Genomic DNA, 19,852 nt, shown 5'->3' with positions numbered 1-19,852 from the left:
AATAAATAATATTATAGGGTAAAACACAACAATCAATCATCAATGCATCAATTAATCAGATCATAAAGGGCTTTCGCTACGTATTACAATCACATAATTAATCTACCGGTATTAAATCGCATCTCTCGAATCTTGACTTAACCATTTATAAATTAACCTGCCTATTGAAACTAAGCCTAAACATCAAATCTCATCTCTCGGATCTCAAATTAATATTGCATAACTCATACAATTAAACCTGGCCAAATCTAATTGCATAGCATTAAATCAATCAATAGGAAATTAATCGAGCATTAACAATCAACAATAACAAATTACCCCTTCATATTATTTATGGATTCCCACAACCCTAGAAATAAAACTACTCACACATATTAATATCTAAGCTAAGCAAAGCAATAAAACAAGACATGATTAATCAAGCAATTAAATTATTGAAAATAAAAGGGAAATAAATCATTACCAAAATAGACAGAAATAATAAATTTCATAAACCAAAAGAGTTGAGAGAACAAGAGTATAATTCAAAAGCTTAAAACTAAAAATCTGGAAATTAACTAATGGATGATGTCCGCTAATCTCGCTTAACAAAGTGTATTTATACTTAGGCTCCTAAATCCTAAAGTAAAACAAAGTTTAAGTCGCAAAAACGCTCCTCAAAAGCACGCGCTAGGTCGGGCACCATCTCGCCTGGCCGGGCCCGCCTTCGGCTGGCAGCCCTCTCATCTCGCGCCCGGTTGGGCGCGCTTCAGGGCGAAGAGTGTTTCCTTCCTATCTTCCTCGCCCAACCGAGCACGCCTCAAGAGCTTCCCTGGTCGGGCGAGCATCCGGGCAGCTTAGACTTCTTCGATTGGGCTATTTTCTTGGCCCAATCCGGATTTTCTCTTTAGGTCCTTAACATTCGGTCCATTGCCTCGGTCTTTTCTCAACTATCGAGCCCTTAATCATCGGTTTGATTGCTCCAACGCGGTCTTGGGCTACGGAATGTGGTCATATGAACGCGATCCTACTCCAATGCTCGGAGTGGCTCAAATAAGTCCAGGAAAATGCTCCAAATCTGCAACTTCCTATAAAACAATACCATAGCTACGAAAACACTAGAAATCACATATTAGTAATAAAAGTAGCTCCGTAGAGCCAAAAATACTCCTAAATATGACCAAGGGATGGGGGTAAAACACTATATAAAATAGACATATCAAACTCCCCCAAGCCAAACCTTTGTTTGTCCCAAAACTAAGATCTCATCAATGAACAAATAAAACATACTTCACCCCAAAATCAACTAAAACCAAGCATAATCGACTCAAGGCAAATCCAACAAATAAGCATCAAAGTCAACCAATCAAATCCATCCAACTACTCATCTACCCTAACAATCGTCAAACAAGCGAACCACAAGTGCATATGGAATTCATGACTAGTGCTCACACACTCTTTACTCATTTATGTGGCGGATATCAAATGTATCCAATCGCTCTCCATCCAACCCCTTTATTGTGAACAATGCCCTTCCAAACTCACAACACTCGTGTGTTTAAGAAGACAAGCACTCGACCTAGTAGTCGACTCGAAATATGTCAAATCATTCTTTGCATTGATAAACAACTAATTTCACATTCATACAACTCTATGCACAAAGGTCGGAAGGTCTTCATTCAAAGCTTGTAATGTAAGGATTTGGTAAAGGTCTTCAAATGTAAAACTGTGAATGAAAAAGTGTTAAGAGGAAAATGTTTCAGGAGGAATCTCGAAAGAATAATTTCTAGGCGTACCTTGTTTAAAATTGGAGCGTATAAAAAAAAAGGCATAAAGTGGGAGAAAAAATGCGAGTCGAGAGCCTACCAAAGTACCAACTCCTAAAAACCCAAGAAATGGAATAATCGTATAATAGAGAATCTCGAGTCATTGGGCGCTACGTGAGGCTGAATTCACATCAGACGTTTGATATGAACTACTTCTGAAGAATTTAGAAAAAAAAAAAAACAGAAATTGTGAATAAGTAATGTGATTAGCTGTAGTCGTCAACAAAGCAAACATGTACGAGGTTTAGCTTCAAAAATCCATCTATTCAACATAAAAATATAGTGGAATTTAGGTGTAAAGGAACCAGTTGAGGAGGGTGGTCCCCCTTTTCTTACATAAAAAGTGCTTATGACTAAACTACCTTTAGAGGGTAGGACTAGTCTAGCTTATTCTAGGTCGAAAGTTTGGCAAAAAGTCAGGCTGAGAATGAAGGGTCGTGTCGGTCCAACAAATTGCTTTCACCGTTGGTGAGTGGGAGGGATGCACAACCCTGACCGCGTGTCTTTTTCATATTAACTACTCATTCATATGGTCATGTAGGACATGTTTTCTTCAACTTGTTTCAGATACTTATTACTTATTCCTTATTCCTTAATAGATTCTGATCAGATCAGATCAGACCAGAACTTTTAATTATCATTTACTTATTACTAAATATCGTTAATTGTGTATTAAAAAAAGATATGAAAATTATATATTTGAAAAGATCATAATGAGTCGAATCTAACAACATCCATTTTGATAATGTTTTTCTTTATAGAGTATTAAAATGTGGTCAAAGTTTTGTCAAATTATAAAATCAGATCAGATAATAAAAGTTCAGATTAGACCAGATCAGATTTTAAGAAAATCAGACCAAATCTCCTTATTTCAGGTGAAGAGAACAAGTTCGTAGTCATATATTTAGCGCGACATCACACAAAATTATCATTAAGGGACATTAACCATTAAGTACGGAGTAACAAATCAATTTTTGGGTAGAAAAACGAAATTAAAAATTAGCGGTTAGGTGATCTAGTCTAGTATGGTGTACTGAACAGTGAACACTCAGCACTTCTCTACTTCTCCGACGAGAGGTTGTCGGAATCGCAACGCTCAAACTGTTGTTATTGTTTCGGAAACTCTGACACTGCAGTTGATCGCACCTGCAATCTTTTCCCAACAATTGGTTCTTTAATTTAGGGTTTTGGCGGATTAATTTTATTTGAATATGAATGTTACGGTAAACTCTTTACCATCTTCATCTTCATCTTCTTCGTTTTCGGAATTTCTAATGGCAATGCAATGTTAACAGGAATTGAAAACCCTCGAAGAACTCGCGGATTCTCACCCAGATGACCCTTCCCACCATTTTAATCTTGTAAAGTTTCTCTCTTTTTTAGGGTTTTAATTGCAATTGTTAATTTTGTTGGATTTAATTAATTATAGTTTCGCCGAAATTAGATTGAATTGCTGATTGTCTGGGGGGTGGTTTCAGGGGAAATTGATTTGGGAAAGAGGAGAAGAATGGAGAGAGAAAGCTGCAGAGCATTTTCTGAAGGCAGCTAAATTGAATCCCCAAAATGGGGAAGCATTCAGATTTTTAGGTCATTACTATAGTTGTGTTTGTTTGGATACCCAGAGAGCTCTCAAATGCTACCAGCGTGCTGTTACGCTTAATCCCGATGATTCGCAGTCCGGGGTTTGTTCTCTTAGCTTTGAATACCAATTCAATCATCAATTATGTCTTGTATAACAGTTATGCTTTCTGTTTTGTTACTGCTTTCTAGAATTTAAGGTACATTTTGTTTGGTTTTATAAGGAAGCATTGTGTGATTTACTGGACAAAAGTGGGAAGGAGAGCTTAGAGATTGCTGTGTGCAGGGAGGCGTTCGGGAAGTCACCCCGTGCCTTTTGGGCATTTTCCAGACTAGGTTTGCTGATGGTAAATACATAAAAAAAATTTCGTTATAGTTGTTCCTTTTGCATGCATCCTTGAAGGGAAAAACAATCAAACTTGAAAGAGAAGATTGTGTATTTATGTTTATATTGAAATGCATTGCCCTTATATGTTGGCATATACATACATATGTTCAGGTGCATCAAAACAAGTGGTCTGAGGCTGTTCAGAGTCTTCAGCATGCCATCAGAGGCTACCCAACCTGTGCCGATCTCTGGGAAGTCTGTATCCCTTTTTATACTTCCCATTGTATCTCCTTTGTGTAAATGCATGCACCTGATGTTTTGTATTTATCTAGCCAAATTGACTTTACTTCTTTTCCTTTAGGCGTTAGGTCTTGCCTATCAACGACTTGGCATGTATACTGCTGCCATTAAGGTACACCCCCTTCCCCACTGCTTTTTTTTTTGTATAAATTTAATATTATTGGCTTGTCAAATAAAGTGATTAGTGGTTTTAAGTTCATTCTGCTATTTCCTCACATGTGACCTCAAATGTATTCTACCTTTTATAATTAGGCTTTTGTGCCATGCCACAGCCATGTGTATATGTTTAAAAGAATTATTTATCTTCTGCCATTAAGACACAGTATGTCAGCATCTTTATTGCATGGAAACAGGATATGGAAACACAAACACACAATTGCTGAAGCTCCAATTTCATACTCGTAGGAAATGTGGAAACTCAAACTTGAGCAATAAATTAATAAGTTTGATTTTGCTAATTTTGTTAATTTTAAGAAATGTGAGAAACATAGGGTCATTTTGTGGCACTAACTATCCTTGAGTAGTCTTTTTTATTTAAAGAAAACGTTCCTCTCTTAGTTTCCCTGTGTCCAATGTAACCTCTGTGGGAGTTAGCATGCTTTCATAGGCCAGTATATATGTCAGTCCAATTGATTTAAAATGAAAGAGTTGCCTCTGTTTTTACCTCATTTTAAACTGAGAATTTAAGTAAATCCACTGAGAAGCTACATACTTGTGAAGCCTAGACGCCTAGTGCTTAGAGCCATACAAAATCTCTAGCTTCACGCACTGAATTTTAAAAGAGGTAGCAAGAAGAAGGTTGAGATTTATATTGAAATGTGTAATTGCCTTGGGAAAGAAGTAATGATGTGATTGACTAAGTGTGACTACTTTTTTAGATGTCATAATTTCTTTGACAAGGAAAAAAGATACTAAGTACCCCAAAGAGAGTATGATTCTCCTTAAGAAACTAATGAAAAATATTGCATGCTAATCTCATTGGATATCAACCAAAGCTAAGCCCTTGAAAATACGTGTAGAATCGAATTTTTAATATTTGATTCCTGCTCTACTCTAACGATAGAGACTTTATAAATCTATGACTCGTATGAGTCACAGCTCCACCCCCTCCCCCCCACCCCCCAAAAGTTGATTTTGGCTTGATCTTGAAAGTTGTTAATGCTGGACTGCTTGTGCTGCTGCTAGTAATGTTTTAATATGTATATATGTTTGCATCTTCAAGTTTCCCTCTTCATACATCTACTAATGAATTGAACATATGTTTTCTGCAGTCTTACGGGAGAGCAATGGAATTGGAAAATTCAAAAGCCTTTTCTATGATTGAGACTGGAAATATTTTTCTAATGCTTGGTTCATATCGGAAGGTATGTCTCTGTTTAAAGCTTTAGCTTAAAAGAATTTAATGCATTAGTTCAGATTAAAGGTTGGATTACATTGTGAGTTTCGCTTATGCAATCATTGCAAAAGTTCTTACACTGTACTTCAGTCCTTCCAAAACAGTGCATAAGGATTTGACCATCGCTCATCCTTTTTTTTTTTTTATTAAGCATGTCTTTATTACAAATGCAATAGTAATATTGTGTTATTTGAGTATACTTAGTACATCAAAGAGGTTAAGGTGTCTTTTGAAAGAAGATCAATGAAAGAAACTAGTTTGCTCGCTAAATTTCACGTCAGCAAAAGAAAAACTCCTAAACATTTCTACAGAGTAGTGGCATGAAAGAAAGTCTTTGATAGCCATGTAAACTATAATCTTAGTAGCCATTTATATTTTTTAATATTTATTTTGAAATTTTGTCCTAGCCAAGATTGTTCCCAAAATTGACAAATTGGCTTGGAGATACTATTAAGCAATAGGTGAGCCAGGCCACTGAACACCCTTTTAGGCAGCCTATTCCATAGACAAGCCACTGGAAATGTAGAAACTGATGATTTCTAGTTTTTGAGCTCTCAGAACACAAAAATCTGTATGTAGGCACTGATATGCTCTCCAAATTTACTAATTGTCAAATAAACGTTTCTCAACAACTCATCATTGCAAATTCCTCTAAGGGGCGTTTGGAAAGTGAGGGTAAGGGAAAGAGATGGTCTGGCTATTTTAGTTGTTTGTTAGGCCAAATTTACTAATTGTCAAGTGTTAGTTAAGCCTGATACTTGATGTTTCTTGATTAATTGCTTCATATTAGCTCATGAGTTTTTTTTTTTTTTTTTTTTCTCTTATTCTTCGCTTTTAAGTGATATACCCTTGGGGTCTGTATAACTTATATCTTTACTATTTCAGGAAATATAAATTTCCTATCTCTCTCTGAACTCTTTTGTGTGTCCTTTCCTTTTAGGGAATTGAGCAATTTCAACATGCTCTAGAGATATGCCCTCAAAGTGCATGTGCACAGTATGGGCTGGCTTCTGGGCTTCTTGCTCTATCACAAGAATGCATTAAGCAGGGTGCATATTCATGGGCAACATCTCTATTGGAGGTTCTTGTCTTTTTTTCATGAATAGGAAGGTGCATTTGAGATTTTTCTTCTGATAACATAGCTCCTAATTGTTGCAGGAGGCATCTGAAGTTGCAAAAAATAGTGCTGTTTTGACCAGTAATATGTCATGTGTATGGAAGCTACATGCTGATATACAGGTAATTGTTTGAGCTTCATCTTAAAAAATAAAAAAAGCACACAAAAAAAAAAAAAAAAAAAAAACACTGTTCTATCCCTTTTTGGTTGTAATTATATTAGCATACCTATGCAAGAAAAATAAAATCCTGATTCTTTTCTACTCTCAAATTTCATGTGAAGTAAGTTCCCACAAAGGGCAGAGGCATTTGTTTGGACAACTATACATATTGCGAAATTTTACAATTTGCAAACTTGGAGATGTAACAAGAAGCTTTTTCCTGTTTCTGTGTGATATCTTGTGATAGTGGAGAGATTTGAAATCACCTATTTTCATAATTATAAGGAGGTTGGATTTGTTGAAGTTTGTATGCATGTCAAGTATCTATGTTATTTGAATTGAATCTTTATAAATTGAATCTTCAAGTAGATTCTCTTATCGCAATTCTTTGTTGAATAGGATAATTATAGTGTATCTTTGGACAAGTGATACTAGTTCTAAGATTAAACGCCCACAATCACTGCTGTGTGCTGTATGACTCCCTCCTCAATGCACTGTCACCATTCTTTTTCTATACCATCACCACGTCTTTCCTCTTATTTTAATGACCATTCTTGCTCTCTTTTTTTGTGTTGCCTCTCTCTTCTTTGCCTGATTTTGTTTTATTCTAATGATCATTGAAATGTTATGTTGGTACAATAAAATCCTGTTTTAGTTGTACAATATATTGAAGTACTTTTCAAACTTTAACCAGTGGTTAAAAGATCTTGCTAGCACATGGCGCACTTAGATATTACAATACAAAGTTATTATGTAACCTGGTTTGCCTTCATGAGAGGGAGGGAATCAAATATGATTCAGTCTTCTACATGTTTAACACAACTGCAATTAACTTGTGCTGGTTACTAAATGCTTCTTATTTTGTTTTGCCAGCTTACTTATGCAAAATCATTTCCATGGACAGAAGGTGGTAATCTGAAGGGCGAGGAAGCCTTTTCTAGGTCTCTTCTTTCCTGGAAAAATACACGGCAAATAGCTGCTGTGTCAGCCAAATGTTCCTACCAGCGTGCTCTGCACTTAGCTCCATGGCAAGCAAACATATATATGGATGTTTCTGTGGCTCTTGATCATGTTTGCTCTTTACAGGGGAGTCGTGAAACTGATCTGAGCTCCTGGTAAGATTCTCCATTCTGCTTCCTTTGAACTTAACTTTTCCTTGCTTGTTTCAGTTCTCAAGATGTCATTTAATTCATGACTTCATCATCAGGAAAATATCTGAGAAGATGCTGTTAGGAAGCTTGCTACTTGAGGGTGACAATCATGAATTTTGGATGGCATTGGGATGCATGTCTGATCATAGGGCATTGAGACAACATGCCTTTATCCGAGGGTTGCATTTGGATGTATCTCTAGCTTCTGCTTGGGCTTATCTCGGCAAGGTATTTCCTTGGGCACTCCTAGAAGCATATTTAACACCAGTTTTCTACTAAATGCACACACACACCCAATTAAATTTTGGAGAATGGACAGGGAGTTGTGGCTCTATTTCCAGAATATCTAAAAAGAAGGAATTATATTATTCTTTATTATAGTAGTGCTATGAATTCTTAACATTACAGGGATATAACCATTATATGTTTGTAGTAATATGTTTACTTTTTCAATGGCTGTTTGTTTACATCTGAAACCTGAAATGCAGAAAATCTGCTGCAGGTAATAACATAAGTGATACATGAGTGAGCGCCATTAAGGGATGTACAAGGTTTTAATTGAGTGGATTTCGTTGTATGTAAGAAAGTTATTTAGTGAGTTCTGCTGAATGTAGTAGTTTCTTGTTTCCCACATATCATTAGTACTCGTTTGTTTTCCTCTTACTCTAAACAAAGTTATATCTTAAGCAGTCTTTTGAGTCAATGGATTCGCTTCCCTTACTTTTTTGAATAAAGACTCCGTTTGATGGACTGTATGTGGTCATTATAGAGCTAAAAGTCAGTCTTAAATTGTATAGCAATAGCTATCCTTTACTTCTACTGCTTTATATTTCCGTACACATTAATGAGTGTTAATTCATTGACTCTGTACAATAGAAGGAGCCTTGCGCACTGCGTTGGCGGCTGTTTGGATTTCTTTCTTCCCTATAAAAGATGAATGATTTCAAAGTCCAAAATGAAGCTAAATAGTTCCATCCTGCATAATTTTAGTTATTGTATAGGCTTTTGACATTTGAAAATTCAGCACCATGTGGCTCATGCCTATTTTGGATTTGTGCTGTGGGGTTTGCTTTGGATTTCTCCTCTTGAAACTTCTATCTCTAATGGTCTTTATGACGTTGAGGCTTATGCTTTGGATGTTGCTTTTTATAGCTATACAAAGAAGAAGGTGAAAGCCAATTGGGAAGACAAGCCTTTGACAGGGCTCGAAGTATAGATCCTTCTCTTTCATTGCCATGGGCTGGCATGTCAGCAGATACGATTATCAGGTACTACCTCCGTTTTTTTTAGTGCATCGGTTTGGCTGGCACTAAATTTTAGGAAGGTGAGTTGAATGGAGTAAACTATCTTGTATGTGGGGTTTGTTTGGGAATTAAAAATTATAGAATGGAGATAGTGGGGTAATAGTTTATAAAAGAGCAAGGGATGTGAGAGGAGAAATACTTGAAAGGTAAGAGTGGGGACCATGTGAGGAGAGAGATATAATAAAATATACTACTAAGAGAACATGTCCAAAAAGGGAAGTGATGCACTAAAAAAAAATAGTGGGAGTAGCTCTTTGCTTGTTTGTCTGACTTTTATTGATGTTTCCACCTGATTCTTCTTTTATATGATATTACCGAAGGGAAACTGCATCAGATGAGGCTTACGACAGTTGCTTACGAGCCGTTCAAATATTGTCTGTAAGTTTATCAGTTCATACATGCTATCTAAATTACTGGCAACAGATGTCTTTCCTCTGGAGCTTAAAAGAATATTGCAGTAATCTTATTTTTGATTGGTTATTAATTTTATTTTACTTTATAAATATTTTTCCTCGGTCAATAACTTTGTGATGTGATGTACCTGAGCGTTGTAGTTATAAATTTCGGTTTTTCCTGCTTCACAGCTCGCTGAGTTTCAAATTGGTCTCGCAAAACTTGCTCTACGTTCAAACAACCTATTATCTTCAGAGGTATGATGAAATTCTGATGGATTCAATTGAGACTGGGTAATTGTGCTGAGTGCTAGGCTGATTGTTTCAGTAATCAAATTTCACATTTATTTCCCTCATCATTGCCCCAGGTATTTGGATCTATCAGGCAAGCGTTGCAGTGTGCTCCTTGGTATCCTGAGTCTCATAATCTGAATGGGCTAGTTTCTGAGGCACGACATGATTATCAATCTGCTATCGTTTCTTATCAGCTAGCACGTTATGCATGGAAGACTTCTACACTTTCCTTGCCCCATTCTCATTTTGTTGATATATCAATTAATCTGGCTAGGGCACTCTGCAAGGTGTGTGTATATGTTGGCTTCTCCTGTATAATTTTTTCATGTGCCCGTTTTTCCATTTCTTTTGGTTTAGATGTGAAGAAGCTGCTCTCATATGATAACTGAAAAAGATATAAAACTGGTGAATAGGGATGGCAAATAAAAAAAAAAGTAAATAAAGTTGGGAAATATTGGTTCATTCTAATATCGTTCAGAAAACGATTTTTCATGAACCAAACATTTGTGGTTTTGGGTGGATCCAGCGGGTTTTTTTTTTTAAAAAAAATTATTTTTTATATAACAAATATAAGTATGTTATTCATTAAGAAATTGAAAATTAATTCTATCTACTATTTCATGGTACGGGAATCAATGGAAGGAGAACAAGTACACGGTATACCAAACTAGGAGACCAAAGAGAAATGATTGATCTTACAATAGTATAACATAAAGAATGCAATGAGAAGAAGAGTACAAGATTAGAAAAGAAAAGGATTCTTTTGTGGGCACTGAAAGGGAAAAGGAGAACATGTTGTGGCGTAACACTTTTATGGTGATTTTTGTGGTTTCTGGCCAGAATATGTGAATCTTCTCAGGAACTGCTTTTACTAGTGATTTGTTTTGGGATAGAATAACCTTTTAGCAATTCTGGGGGCCAACGCAGTGGAGGCTTTTTAATAGTTACTCAGTGAAGGAAATTCACCGGTGTTGAATAGTTCAACCTATTTTTCTTTGGCTGATTTGAGGACAATTTATCCTCTGCTCTTGTGCTTTCTGCTCATAAATATATCTTTTTGGTTATATAAAAAAGGAGTTGACCTTCTCTTTATATAAAGAAAAAGTAGTGAACTTTTTCATTATAGAGGTTCATGGGATTTGTGAACAATTTTGAATGTTTCAACCCTACAATTCACCACAGCAGGTTGGGGTTGACTCGTTATGCTGTTTGTTTCAGTTACAATTTTGTGTTCAAAACCCTAAATTCTCATGTTGATTTCAGGACAGATAAAATGTTGCAAGGTCTATTAATTATATATTGTTAATGTGTGACCAAAACAACTCCAATTTTGTTTTGCTGTTAATATGCCTTACCTTGTCTTTTTCCTTATATTTAAACCTCATATCGTTACCCTTAGAAGCCTCAAATAGATAAAGCATTCGGAAAAGAATCTTTCTAGATTTCTCGTGATTGTGATGTTTTACTTCTGATACCATGAAATGCTGTTATGAGTGTCTGCTAAAACTCTCTAGAAACATGTATTTTTGTTGCAGGCAGAAAATGTACTAGAAGCTGTGCAAGAATTGGAAGATCTGAAGGAAAGAGGTTTGTGCTGTCAAAGCGTCTGCCATCTTGAATTTCCTTTACAGTGTGTTGATATTCTCCTGTTGCTTCTCTCTCAAAGCTGATTCAGAATAATAGCTGAATCTGAAAATTTGCGTGAAATTATTGCATCTTCGTTTGTTATAGAGGATGTGATTTAGAAAATTATATGTTGTAGAGTCGTTGGGCTTCCCGCCTTCACTTGCTGGTGTTTAAATTTTACCATTCTATATTTTGACAGGTAGCTGGTAGTCTGGTGTTGATATGTGCATTAACTCAGTGTTTTTAATGAGCATTTTAGGTTTTCTTGACGTTGAAGGCCTTCAAGTATATGCTATATCATTATGGAAACTTGGCAAGAATGATATGTCCCTATCTGCTGCTAAAGATCTTGCTACATGTGTTCCCACCATGAAGCTGTCCACTGCAGGGGCATCTATTTCTTTGATTTGCTGTCTTCTGTACTCCATTTCCGGGGTAGGATCAACTATCAATAACATTTTGCAAATGCCTAGGGAGCTGCTTCAGAGTGCAAAAGTCAGTTTCATCATATCTGCTGTAGATGCTGTTGATCAGAGCTGTCAATTACAGGCTTTAGTCTCAAGTAGCCGCCTTATCCTTTCAACACAGGAAGAGATTATGGAAATGCATTTGCTGATTGGACTAAGTAAACTAGTATGTTTCTTGTCTAAGTGTTGTTTCTCTTGTTTGTATTATGATTTCTTTGTTCAGATTTCGGGATTCTATCACTTGGGCAGTCATTTATGGTGTGAAATTGGTATACTGATGAATTACACAGATAAGAAATGGAGATGGACATTCTCTCGGTTTACAAAGTGGCATAGATCATCTTAGAAAGGCGTTGCATATGTACCCCAATGGAATTTCTTTAAGGTACATCACTTAATTGCTGTAATATTTAGATTTATGTAAATTATTGTTCATTCACTATCTGGGTATATACTTTGTAAATGTTATATATATATATATTGTGTATGTTTCTGTCTAGCTTTTTTCTCAAATTGCTTTCTCTGTTTTCTTATTTTATATATGCACTATCTACACTATACAATCTCTATTTTTGGCTATTTTTTCACAAGGAAATCCATAGTTATGTGGGGTCTTATTAGATTCATTTTGATTTATACTTTCCACTTACATTTTTTTCTATTAATTTCTAGTCATTGATTATTAAAGTTATAATTAGTTGAAAATATGCATTGGCAAGTGTGTAACAAGAAGTGGTTCATCTGAATAAAAACGGAGGAATTAGGAGATATATACATACTCTGTTTAATAATACTTGTGCTTTCTATGCTTCCCTTAAATGGAAATGCCACAATACTTGCTACCTAGTACTACTTAGAAAATTTTTACACCTTAAAAATACAAAATTGCCTTAATATTGAATGATGGGAACCAGATTTAGGGGGCTAAAAGGTAATGTTGACATGCCAAAAGTTGGTCCCTTTCTATCTCATTCTCTATGTAGCAACTATTTTGAAACTGATGATTTATTTTTTGTCAATGAGCTTGTTTAATATGCAGGCTGTTTTGATAATTTAACTCATCATATTGTAGTAATTTCGAACTTAATCAAGGTGCCATAAGTTATGTTTTGACTTTATGAGAATGGAGCTGCCAGAAAGTTTGAATATTATATACTTTATGTACCTTATAGAAGAGCCATGGAAAGTTTTAGAGTGGGCTGAAATGAGAAGACTTTGTCAGTTCATCTTTTGTGAGTTATGTTTAAGAGGATTTAGAGTATGCTTGGTGCTGTCTACAAGATGGCAGCTGTTAAAACAGCTTAAGGATCTGGCCATTTTAAGAGAGTAATAATTAGCTGATGGGCCTATAAGGGTTTAAATTTCAGGTGTTTGCATCATCTTTCAGCTGTCCAAAGAAGATCAATGTGAGAATAGACCCTATGTGTCATAGTGACAACATAACTAGGCATTTTATGTGGAGCTCTATCAGGAGGCTGCTGTTAGATGCTCAAGAGTCATGGGGATATTCCTGTAGAGTTCTATCTATGTTGTTCTTGGTGGACTGGTGGTCCTCTCTTATGTCTTAGTATTTAAGCATCAAAATTTTTCTTGTAATTTAGGGGAAACAATTTTTCTTGTTATAATTTAGATAAATTATTATTAGTTTTTAAACAAATACCAAAAAACACTGAACTCCATAAATCCCATTTCAACTGTCCGTTTTTAGTTTTAAACAATAATCAAGCCTACATTGGCAATAAGAATGGATGATATCCCTTATCCTTTGTCCATCTTCAAAGCATGTGAACCACCCCATTAGTTTACTCTTATTTCATACTTGCAACTGTTGCAAGTGCGTTTTCTGTTTAAGGCTTCTCTCTCTCTCTTCTTCTTTTTTTTTATTGGGGTGATGAGGCTTAGCTGCTTGCAGAAATATGCTCGGATATCTTTTGTTATCTCGCAAACAATGGGAAAACGACCATGTTGTAAGGAGGTGCTGTGCTGTTGTTCCGTTTAACTCAATAAAGCAAGACTTCAGATCTGCACATGAAATTATTGGTGCCGAAGCTGTTGCTTGTCATGCTACTTACAGCTGCAAACCGAAATACTCTCTTTCAACATGTAAGTACCAGAATGTGCATGGTGCATCACTGATGGGGTTAATGCAGAGGTATGATTTATGTAAGAAGTTTTGAAATGTATAAATATTTATTATTTAGACTATGCATTGCAACAAGACCATCTAATTTCTACATTGTATTCATGTCAACTAAAATGAAGTGGAGGAAGTATTAGAATACTGTTTGGTTTAAATTACAGCTGTCTTCTGGAACTACTAACTTACGAACATCAAATTCTGAATGTAGAAATTAGTTGGTCTTGTTTAATGTTTTGGTGACTAGTTGCGCTCTTCAATATTTATGTTTTGGCCGGGTCCTATTTTTATTCAAAAAAATTTGGAATTAAATAAGAATCTAGGCTAAAACAGGTGATGAGAGGCTAGTTAAATAGTGTTGTGGCAATCATTTCTAAGCATCTTTGCACACTCATACTTTCAATTTTTTGATTTACTCAAGCTGAAATATCATGGCAGCTTGTAGTTTTCCCATTTTATGTTGTGGTTAAGATGTTTCATATACATAAGTTATATCAAGGAAATAGTTATACATAATGTAATCAGGATATGGTTCTTGACTTCACTGACGACAAACAGGTCTTTGAGCCAGTGATATTTGTATAAATTTCAGTCTGTAATATCTATTGGTGCGTACATCAATAGATCTTGTTTATTTGAGCTATAATGTGGTATTCTTATGGTGCACTTACTCTGAATATTTAGTCTCTATCTTTTCCCAATCCTCTTATAAGTTTATAATTGTTGTGTAGATGGCTTCGGCTTGAACCGTGGAACCATAATGCAAGATACTTTCTAGTACTTAATTTGCTTCAAACAGCATGCCAAGCAAAATATCCGCAACACCTTTTGAATGTGCTCAAGCGGATGACTTCTGTAGCTCTCACGAGTCAGTTATCTTTGAATAAGACATTTGAAAGATATAAAAGATTTCAGCTGCTTCTGTGTTCCTCTGAGCTCAATTTGCTTGGTGGAGATATGTCAAACAGTGTTTCTCTTGCAAGGGATGCATCAAACCTTTCGCTTTCTGATGCCTATACCTTTTTTGCCCATTTGCAATTATGCCGCGCTCATGCTGCTGAAGATAACCAGACAAGTCTCAATGTAGAGTTTACAAAGTGCTTGAAGCTTAAAACTGATTACCCTATTGGTTGGATTAGTCTTAAGATTATTGAATCTCGTCATAGACCCCAGAATGGTTCCACTTTTTTAGATTCAGGCTTTAGAGATAGTATTAAAGAGATCAAGGAGTCAGAGAATTCATGGTTGGCTGTCTACAAACTGTTTTGTGGTTTAGTTTCTCAATGGGCTCAAGATTTTCTACGTGCAGAGGAGTTCCTTGCTGAAGCGTGTTCACTAGCACCTACTGAGAGCTGCTTCTTCCTGTGCCATGGTAATTGGTTGCATAACTGGCCTTCTAAGGCTTTGTTGTTGTTGTTGTTGTTGTTGTTGTTGTTGCTGTATTAGTCTGTTTGGCTATGCTCACTTTCTTTCTCAAACTTGGTACATCTGTTAGAAGTTAGAATGATTATGTGAAAGAATCTTATTCCCTGTTTTCTTGACCTGAATGTTGCTGAATGTAAATTATTTTAGCTTATCTTAAAGGTTTTTATTGAAATTTAATTATATTTGCTGAAATTAAACTATTTTTACTGATTAAAGCTTATTTTTACTAAAATTTAATTTTATATTGATTAAAGATTTTTTTTTTTCAAATTCGATATTATATTTGTTCATTAAAGTTACTGATTAAAGTTCATTTTTATTGATTAAAACTTATTTTATTGAACTAAACTTATTTTTGTTGAACTAAATGTGTTTTTGCTATCTGCACTTAATTATACTGAATCGAAATTATTATTACTCAATATTATTTGTTTTGAACAGAGCCTTAATGTTTTCCATCTTTAATATTATTGATAGAGAGAAATAGAGAATATGTGATCTTGAAGATGATGATTTTAGTTGACAGATAGTAAATATTCTTGAGAAGATAGTACCTTTCTGTTGATAAATCAAATATTAGGATTTTCAAAAGGTTACTAATAAATCTTTAGTAATTGTAATTGTTTTTTATATTAATTTTATAGTTTTTTTTTTTTCGTTAAAAAATTGTGTAATCAAATATACTCCCTTCGTCCTGAAATAAAAGTCTCATATCACCTTTATCTATTTATTTATTCACTTTTAATTAACCAAACCCCACTATCAACCCTTGTTTTATTCACTTTAATTCTTCCCCTCCTTTTTTTTTTCTTCTATATTCATCTTTAATCAACCAAACCCCAATCTTCTAGCTATGTTCACCTTCCTAAAAACTTGTGCAAAGGCCAAATGAGATTTTTTATGAAAAATGCGGAGGGAATATTTGATCAAAGATTGAATGGAGTTTGTGCAAAAGCTTGCAAACAAAAGAGAAATGCGGGAGTATGATTACAAGCAAATAAGATTTGAGAAGGACGGAAGGTACCTGTGAGTCTGTGACTTGAGAATGGACTTTGATGGTGTGAAGGAGAGCGAATCAGCAACTCCTCAAATGTAATAGAATTATTATTTTTAGATGTTCCATTAAAGTTGTCAATTGTGCTTAAATTTCCTGTTGATCCTTGTGTCAACTGGGTATTAAACGTTTTGCAACTTACAGTGACACTTTAGTGCTGTTTTCTGAATTATAGTTGCTTAATTGGAAGGAAAAAGGGCAGCAGCATCTTTAGGAATGTGATTTAATGGCTTGAACATGTTTTTACTCAAAACATGTTTCCCTAGTGAGTCCCCACCTGTTTTTGTACTATCAAATGACATGAACAGTTTTTTTTTTTTTTTTTTTGATTAATCTTAAGTAGCCAAATTATACATGATCTTGCCCGACTATATATAGTTGTTCTAATCCCAGTTGTAGGATTTTGTCACTGGACTTGCTTCTTTTGATAATTAGTTATTAGCAGTAGTATGCATCTTATTTTGTTTTTGTTCTGTTAATAATAGATACTAACTTATAATTTATAATTTCAAGAATGAGTATCTGTTGTCATCAACTATCTGAAATCATCAACTGTATTTAGTCAAATAAAGTAAATAATTAGACATTTTTGTAAGGATTTTTTAATTTTTTAATTTTTTTTTTTATTTTCTTCTAAAATTGTTTCTGCATTGTGCTTAGCTGTCTTGATTTCGTATGAAACTTAGCTTAGAATCAGCATTTCTATTTTTTTTACCTGCATCTGATCTGTACTTCTGATTTATCTTTACAAGCTATACTATGAGGAATTTCTGTGGCTATTTAAGTCAATTCAATTCTCTGTTTTTCTGCATATCTTTTTCTATCTGATTTAATTCTGTGGTGCTGTCAAATCATCTCCTTTGTCTTCAGGTGCTATCTGCATGGAGCTTACAAAAATGCAATACGGCTCTCAGTATCTGACAATGGGTATAAGAAGTCTTAAAAAGGCTCAAGGGATGTCCTCCATTCAATTGCCATTTGTTTCCCTTTTGCTAGCTCAAGCAGAGGCAAGCCTTGGATCAAAATGGAAGTGGGATAGTAACCTCCAATTGGAATGGTATTCTTGGTCACCAGGTATAATTTGTTAATTTAATTTCTGAGTTGATGTGCATATGTTACTTTATCTTCATATTTGCACCCCCTTACCAAAGGTCTAACCTTCAACCTTGAAACATTTGGTGGTGAGAAGTTCAATTTATTGAGTTTTTACATAATTCCCTGTCTTTTGGGTACACTGTTAAGTACAAAGTAGATACTTTCAATTTCTGCTTACTGTTATGATCCATATGTTTGTAGCAGAAGGAATCATCATTGAAGCAGGGAAGCTTATATGAAATTAATTTCCTCTTGCCTTGTCTTTTTTCCAGAGACGAGACCTGCTGAACTCTATTTTCAAATGCATCTGCTTGCACTTGGGTCTGGAACCACATCTAGTCAAGATTATGGAGATCCGCTCAACTGGGTTCTTCGAGCTATTCACTTGAATCCTTCTTGCTTGAGGTATTGGAGAGTCCTGTGCAAGCTTGCTGAGTGAAGTCTTAGCACATAAGGGTTAATTCGATTATATTAGAGCCATAATATTGGTAGTTGTATTATTTGTGTTCACTGGCTTCAATTATACTTGAGCTAGAAGACACAGCCCCATCAAAGTGTACATTCTTTTATCAGATATCTCATCAGTAGGTGTAATCTGTCAGTGTTTTGCTTTTCCTTGTTATCTACTCTTCTGACTTCAACTGTAGTAGTTTATAGTTAATACTCAGTTATATTAGTTGATAGTTTGTTAGTTGATGGCTCATAATGGACTGTATTATCGATTTTCATTGAAGTGAAGGCGATTTCTGCCTAATGTATATATGAGTGATTGAGTGGTGATAACTGTATACAATTTCTCATAGTTGATGTTCTGACTTCTGAGCCTTGATTTTCATATAAATATCGAGCAGTGTTTGTATTCATATTCATGTTCATGACTTCATGTCAATAAACAAGCCTCCCCACAATTGTATAACCAATCACCAATCAATAATATAGAAGACACCTATGTTTAAGTGTTAACAAAATAATTAGTACCTCAGTATTATCATCAATTCACACCGAAGGATCGATCTTATCATTTAATCAAATGCTCATCAATAATGCTTTAAACCTTGTGATTATATGTATTTAAACCAATTAGTCTTTGTGATTTGCAATTATATACATGTATTTTCATATTTATAAGAGGGTTGCTAATAGGTTTAGATAGGTGACATGGTGTAATGAAATGGTATTCCTAGTCTTCTATATAGCATCCTAATTAGATTATACGGAGTACATAAAGATTTTCTTACTACATTTAGTCTAAAGAGAATACTTCCGTAACTTTGGTGTATTTTTCCTTTAAAAAAACAATGATTAATTAACCAAGTATCCATATATACAACAGAAGTGCATAGGTTTATTTTTTACTGTAGTACATTAAAACCAAAACCCAATGTATCTAATACACTATATTGTTGTCTAACAGTTGGTCTTAGCGTTTTGAGGAAAAAGAAACATACTTGCTACAAATTCGTTGTTTAATAAGATGGGAAATTCTCAATGGTAACACTAAACTTTCTAATTTTCTAAGTGTAAACTGCAAAAGTACTTATTACCAATGGTAAACTCTAATTATTTACTTATGCTTAATGGTAACATTAATGATGGATTAGAGTAATTTTAAGTCTAACCCTAGTTAACTAATTACTGAAAGACTGATTTAACCTTTTTTTAATTGTTTTCCCTCCAAAAGTTAACCCTCACTTCCCTCCTAAACGATTTCCCCAAATTTCCCTATATAAACCCTAATTTAACTAATTCCCCCAATTTCCCCATTTCATGAACCCTAGTTTTCGCAAATTCTCTGAAAGCAGTCCTTCAGCTATGAAAAATTCGCGCTCATCTTCATATGTGAAACCTATCACCATGGATGATAAGATAGGATGGGTTAAGCACGTGCGTTGCGAATGTGTTCCCTCCCCCTCCCCTCAATTTGCTGCAATGAAGATATTAGAGACCACAAAGAACCCACGAAGATTGTTCTTCAAGTGCAGGGATTGCGATTTCTTTGCTTGGTTGAAGGAAGGGGATGTAATTGTTGAACAAGGTCTATGCGCTGCTGCTGTTGTTGATAAGGTTGATGAATTGGTGAAATATATCAAATTAGTTGTGAAGATGGCTCTAATTATGTATTTTGTTTTGATATTTGTTGTTTCTAAGTGATGTTAGTTCGAATGATGTATCAGGGAGATTGGTGTAATGTGTTGAAGTTTTTTGTGTTAAGAACTAATTGCA

The 19,852-nt window shown here is 35.0% G+C and overlaps 1 protein-coding gene across 1 annotated transcript; it reads left to right on the top strand.

The window, feature by feature from the left end:
- The first annotated feature begins 2,744 nt into the window (after nt 1-2,744).
- On the top strand, nt 2,745-18,490 carry LOC110699110 (tetratricopeptide repeat protein SKI3-like). Its single transcript, XM_021876599.1, has 22 exons — nt 2,745-3,028; nt 3,101-3,166; nt 3,284-3,487; nt 3,608-3,730; nt 3,883-3,966; nt 4,073-4,123; nt 5,283-5,375; nt 6,348-6,488; nt 6,566-6,646; nt 7,558-7,799; nt 7,892-8,063; nt 8,988-9,103; nt 9,460-9,517; nt 9,724-9,789; nt 9,900-10,112; nt 11,361-11,412; nt 11,711-12,084; nt 12,209-12,303; nt 13,831-14,070; nt 14,787-15,427; nt 17,405-17,608; nt 17,902-18,490. Exons 1-22 carry the CDS (start codon nt 3,017-3,019, stop codon nt 18,066-18,068), a joined length of 3,495 nt encoding a protein of 1,164 aa, XP_021732291.1. The 5' UTR covers nt 2,745-3,016; the 3' UTR covers nt 18,069-18,490.
- Nucleotides 18,491-19,852: the final 1,362 nt, after the last annotated feature.

The sequence above is a fragment of the Chenopodium quinoa genome, unplaced genomic scaffold, assembly GCF_001683475.1.
Source record: "Chenopodium quinoa cultivar QQ74 unplaced genomic scaffold, ASM168347v1, whole genome shotgun sequence".
NCBI lineage: Eukaryota > Viridiplantae > Streptophyta > Magnoliopsida > Caryophyllales > Amaranthaceae > Chenopodium > Chenopodium quinoa.
This window is presented reverse-complemented; position numbering and strand designations above follow the sequence as displayed.

What these genes read in the sequence shown, in the direction of transcription:
- LOC110699110 (XM_021876599.1), top strand. An exon ending in TGCTTGGTTCATATCGGAAG is followed by an intron (nt 5,376 to 6,347) that starts GTATGTCTCTGT and finishes CTTTCCTTTTAG; the next exon opens with GGAATTGAGCAATTTCAACA. An exon ending in CTTGGGCTTATCTCGGCAAG is followed by an intron (nt 8,064 to 8,987) that starts GTATTTCCTTGG and finishes TGCTTTTTATAG; the next exon opens with CTATACAAAGAAGAAGGTGA.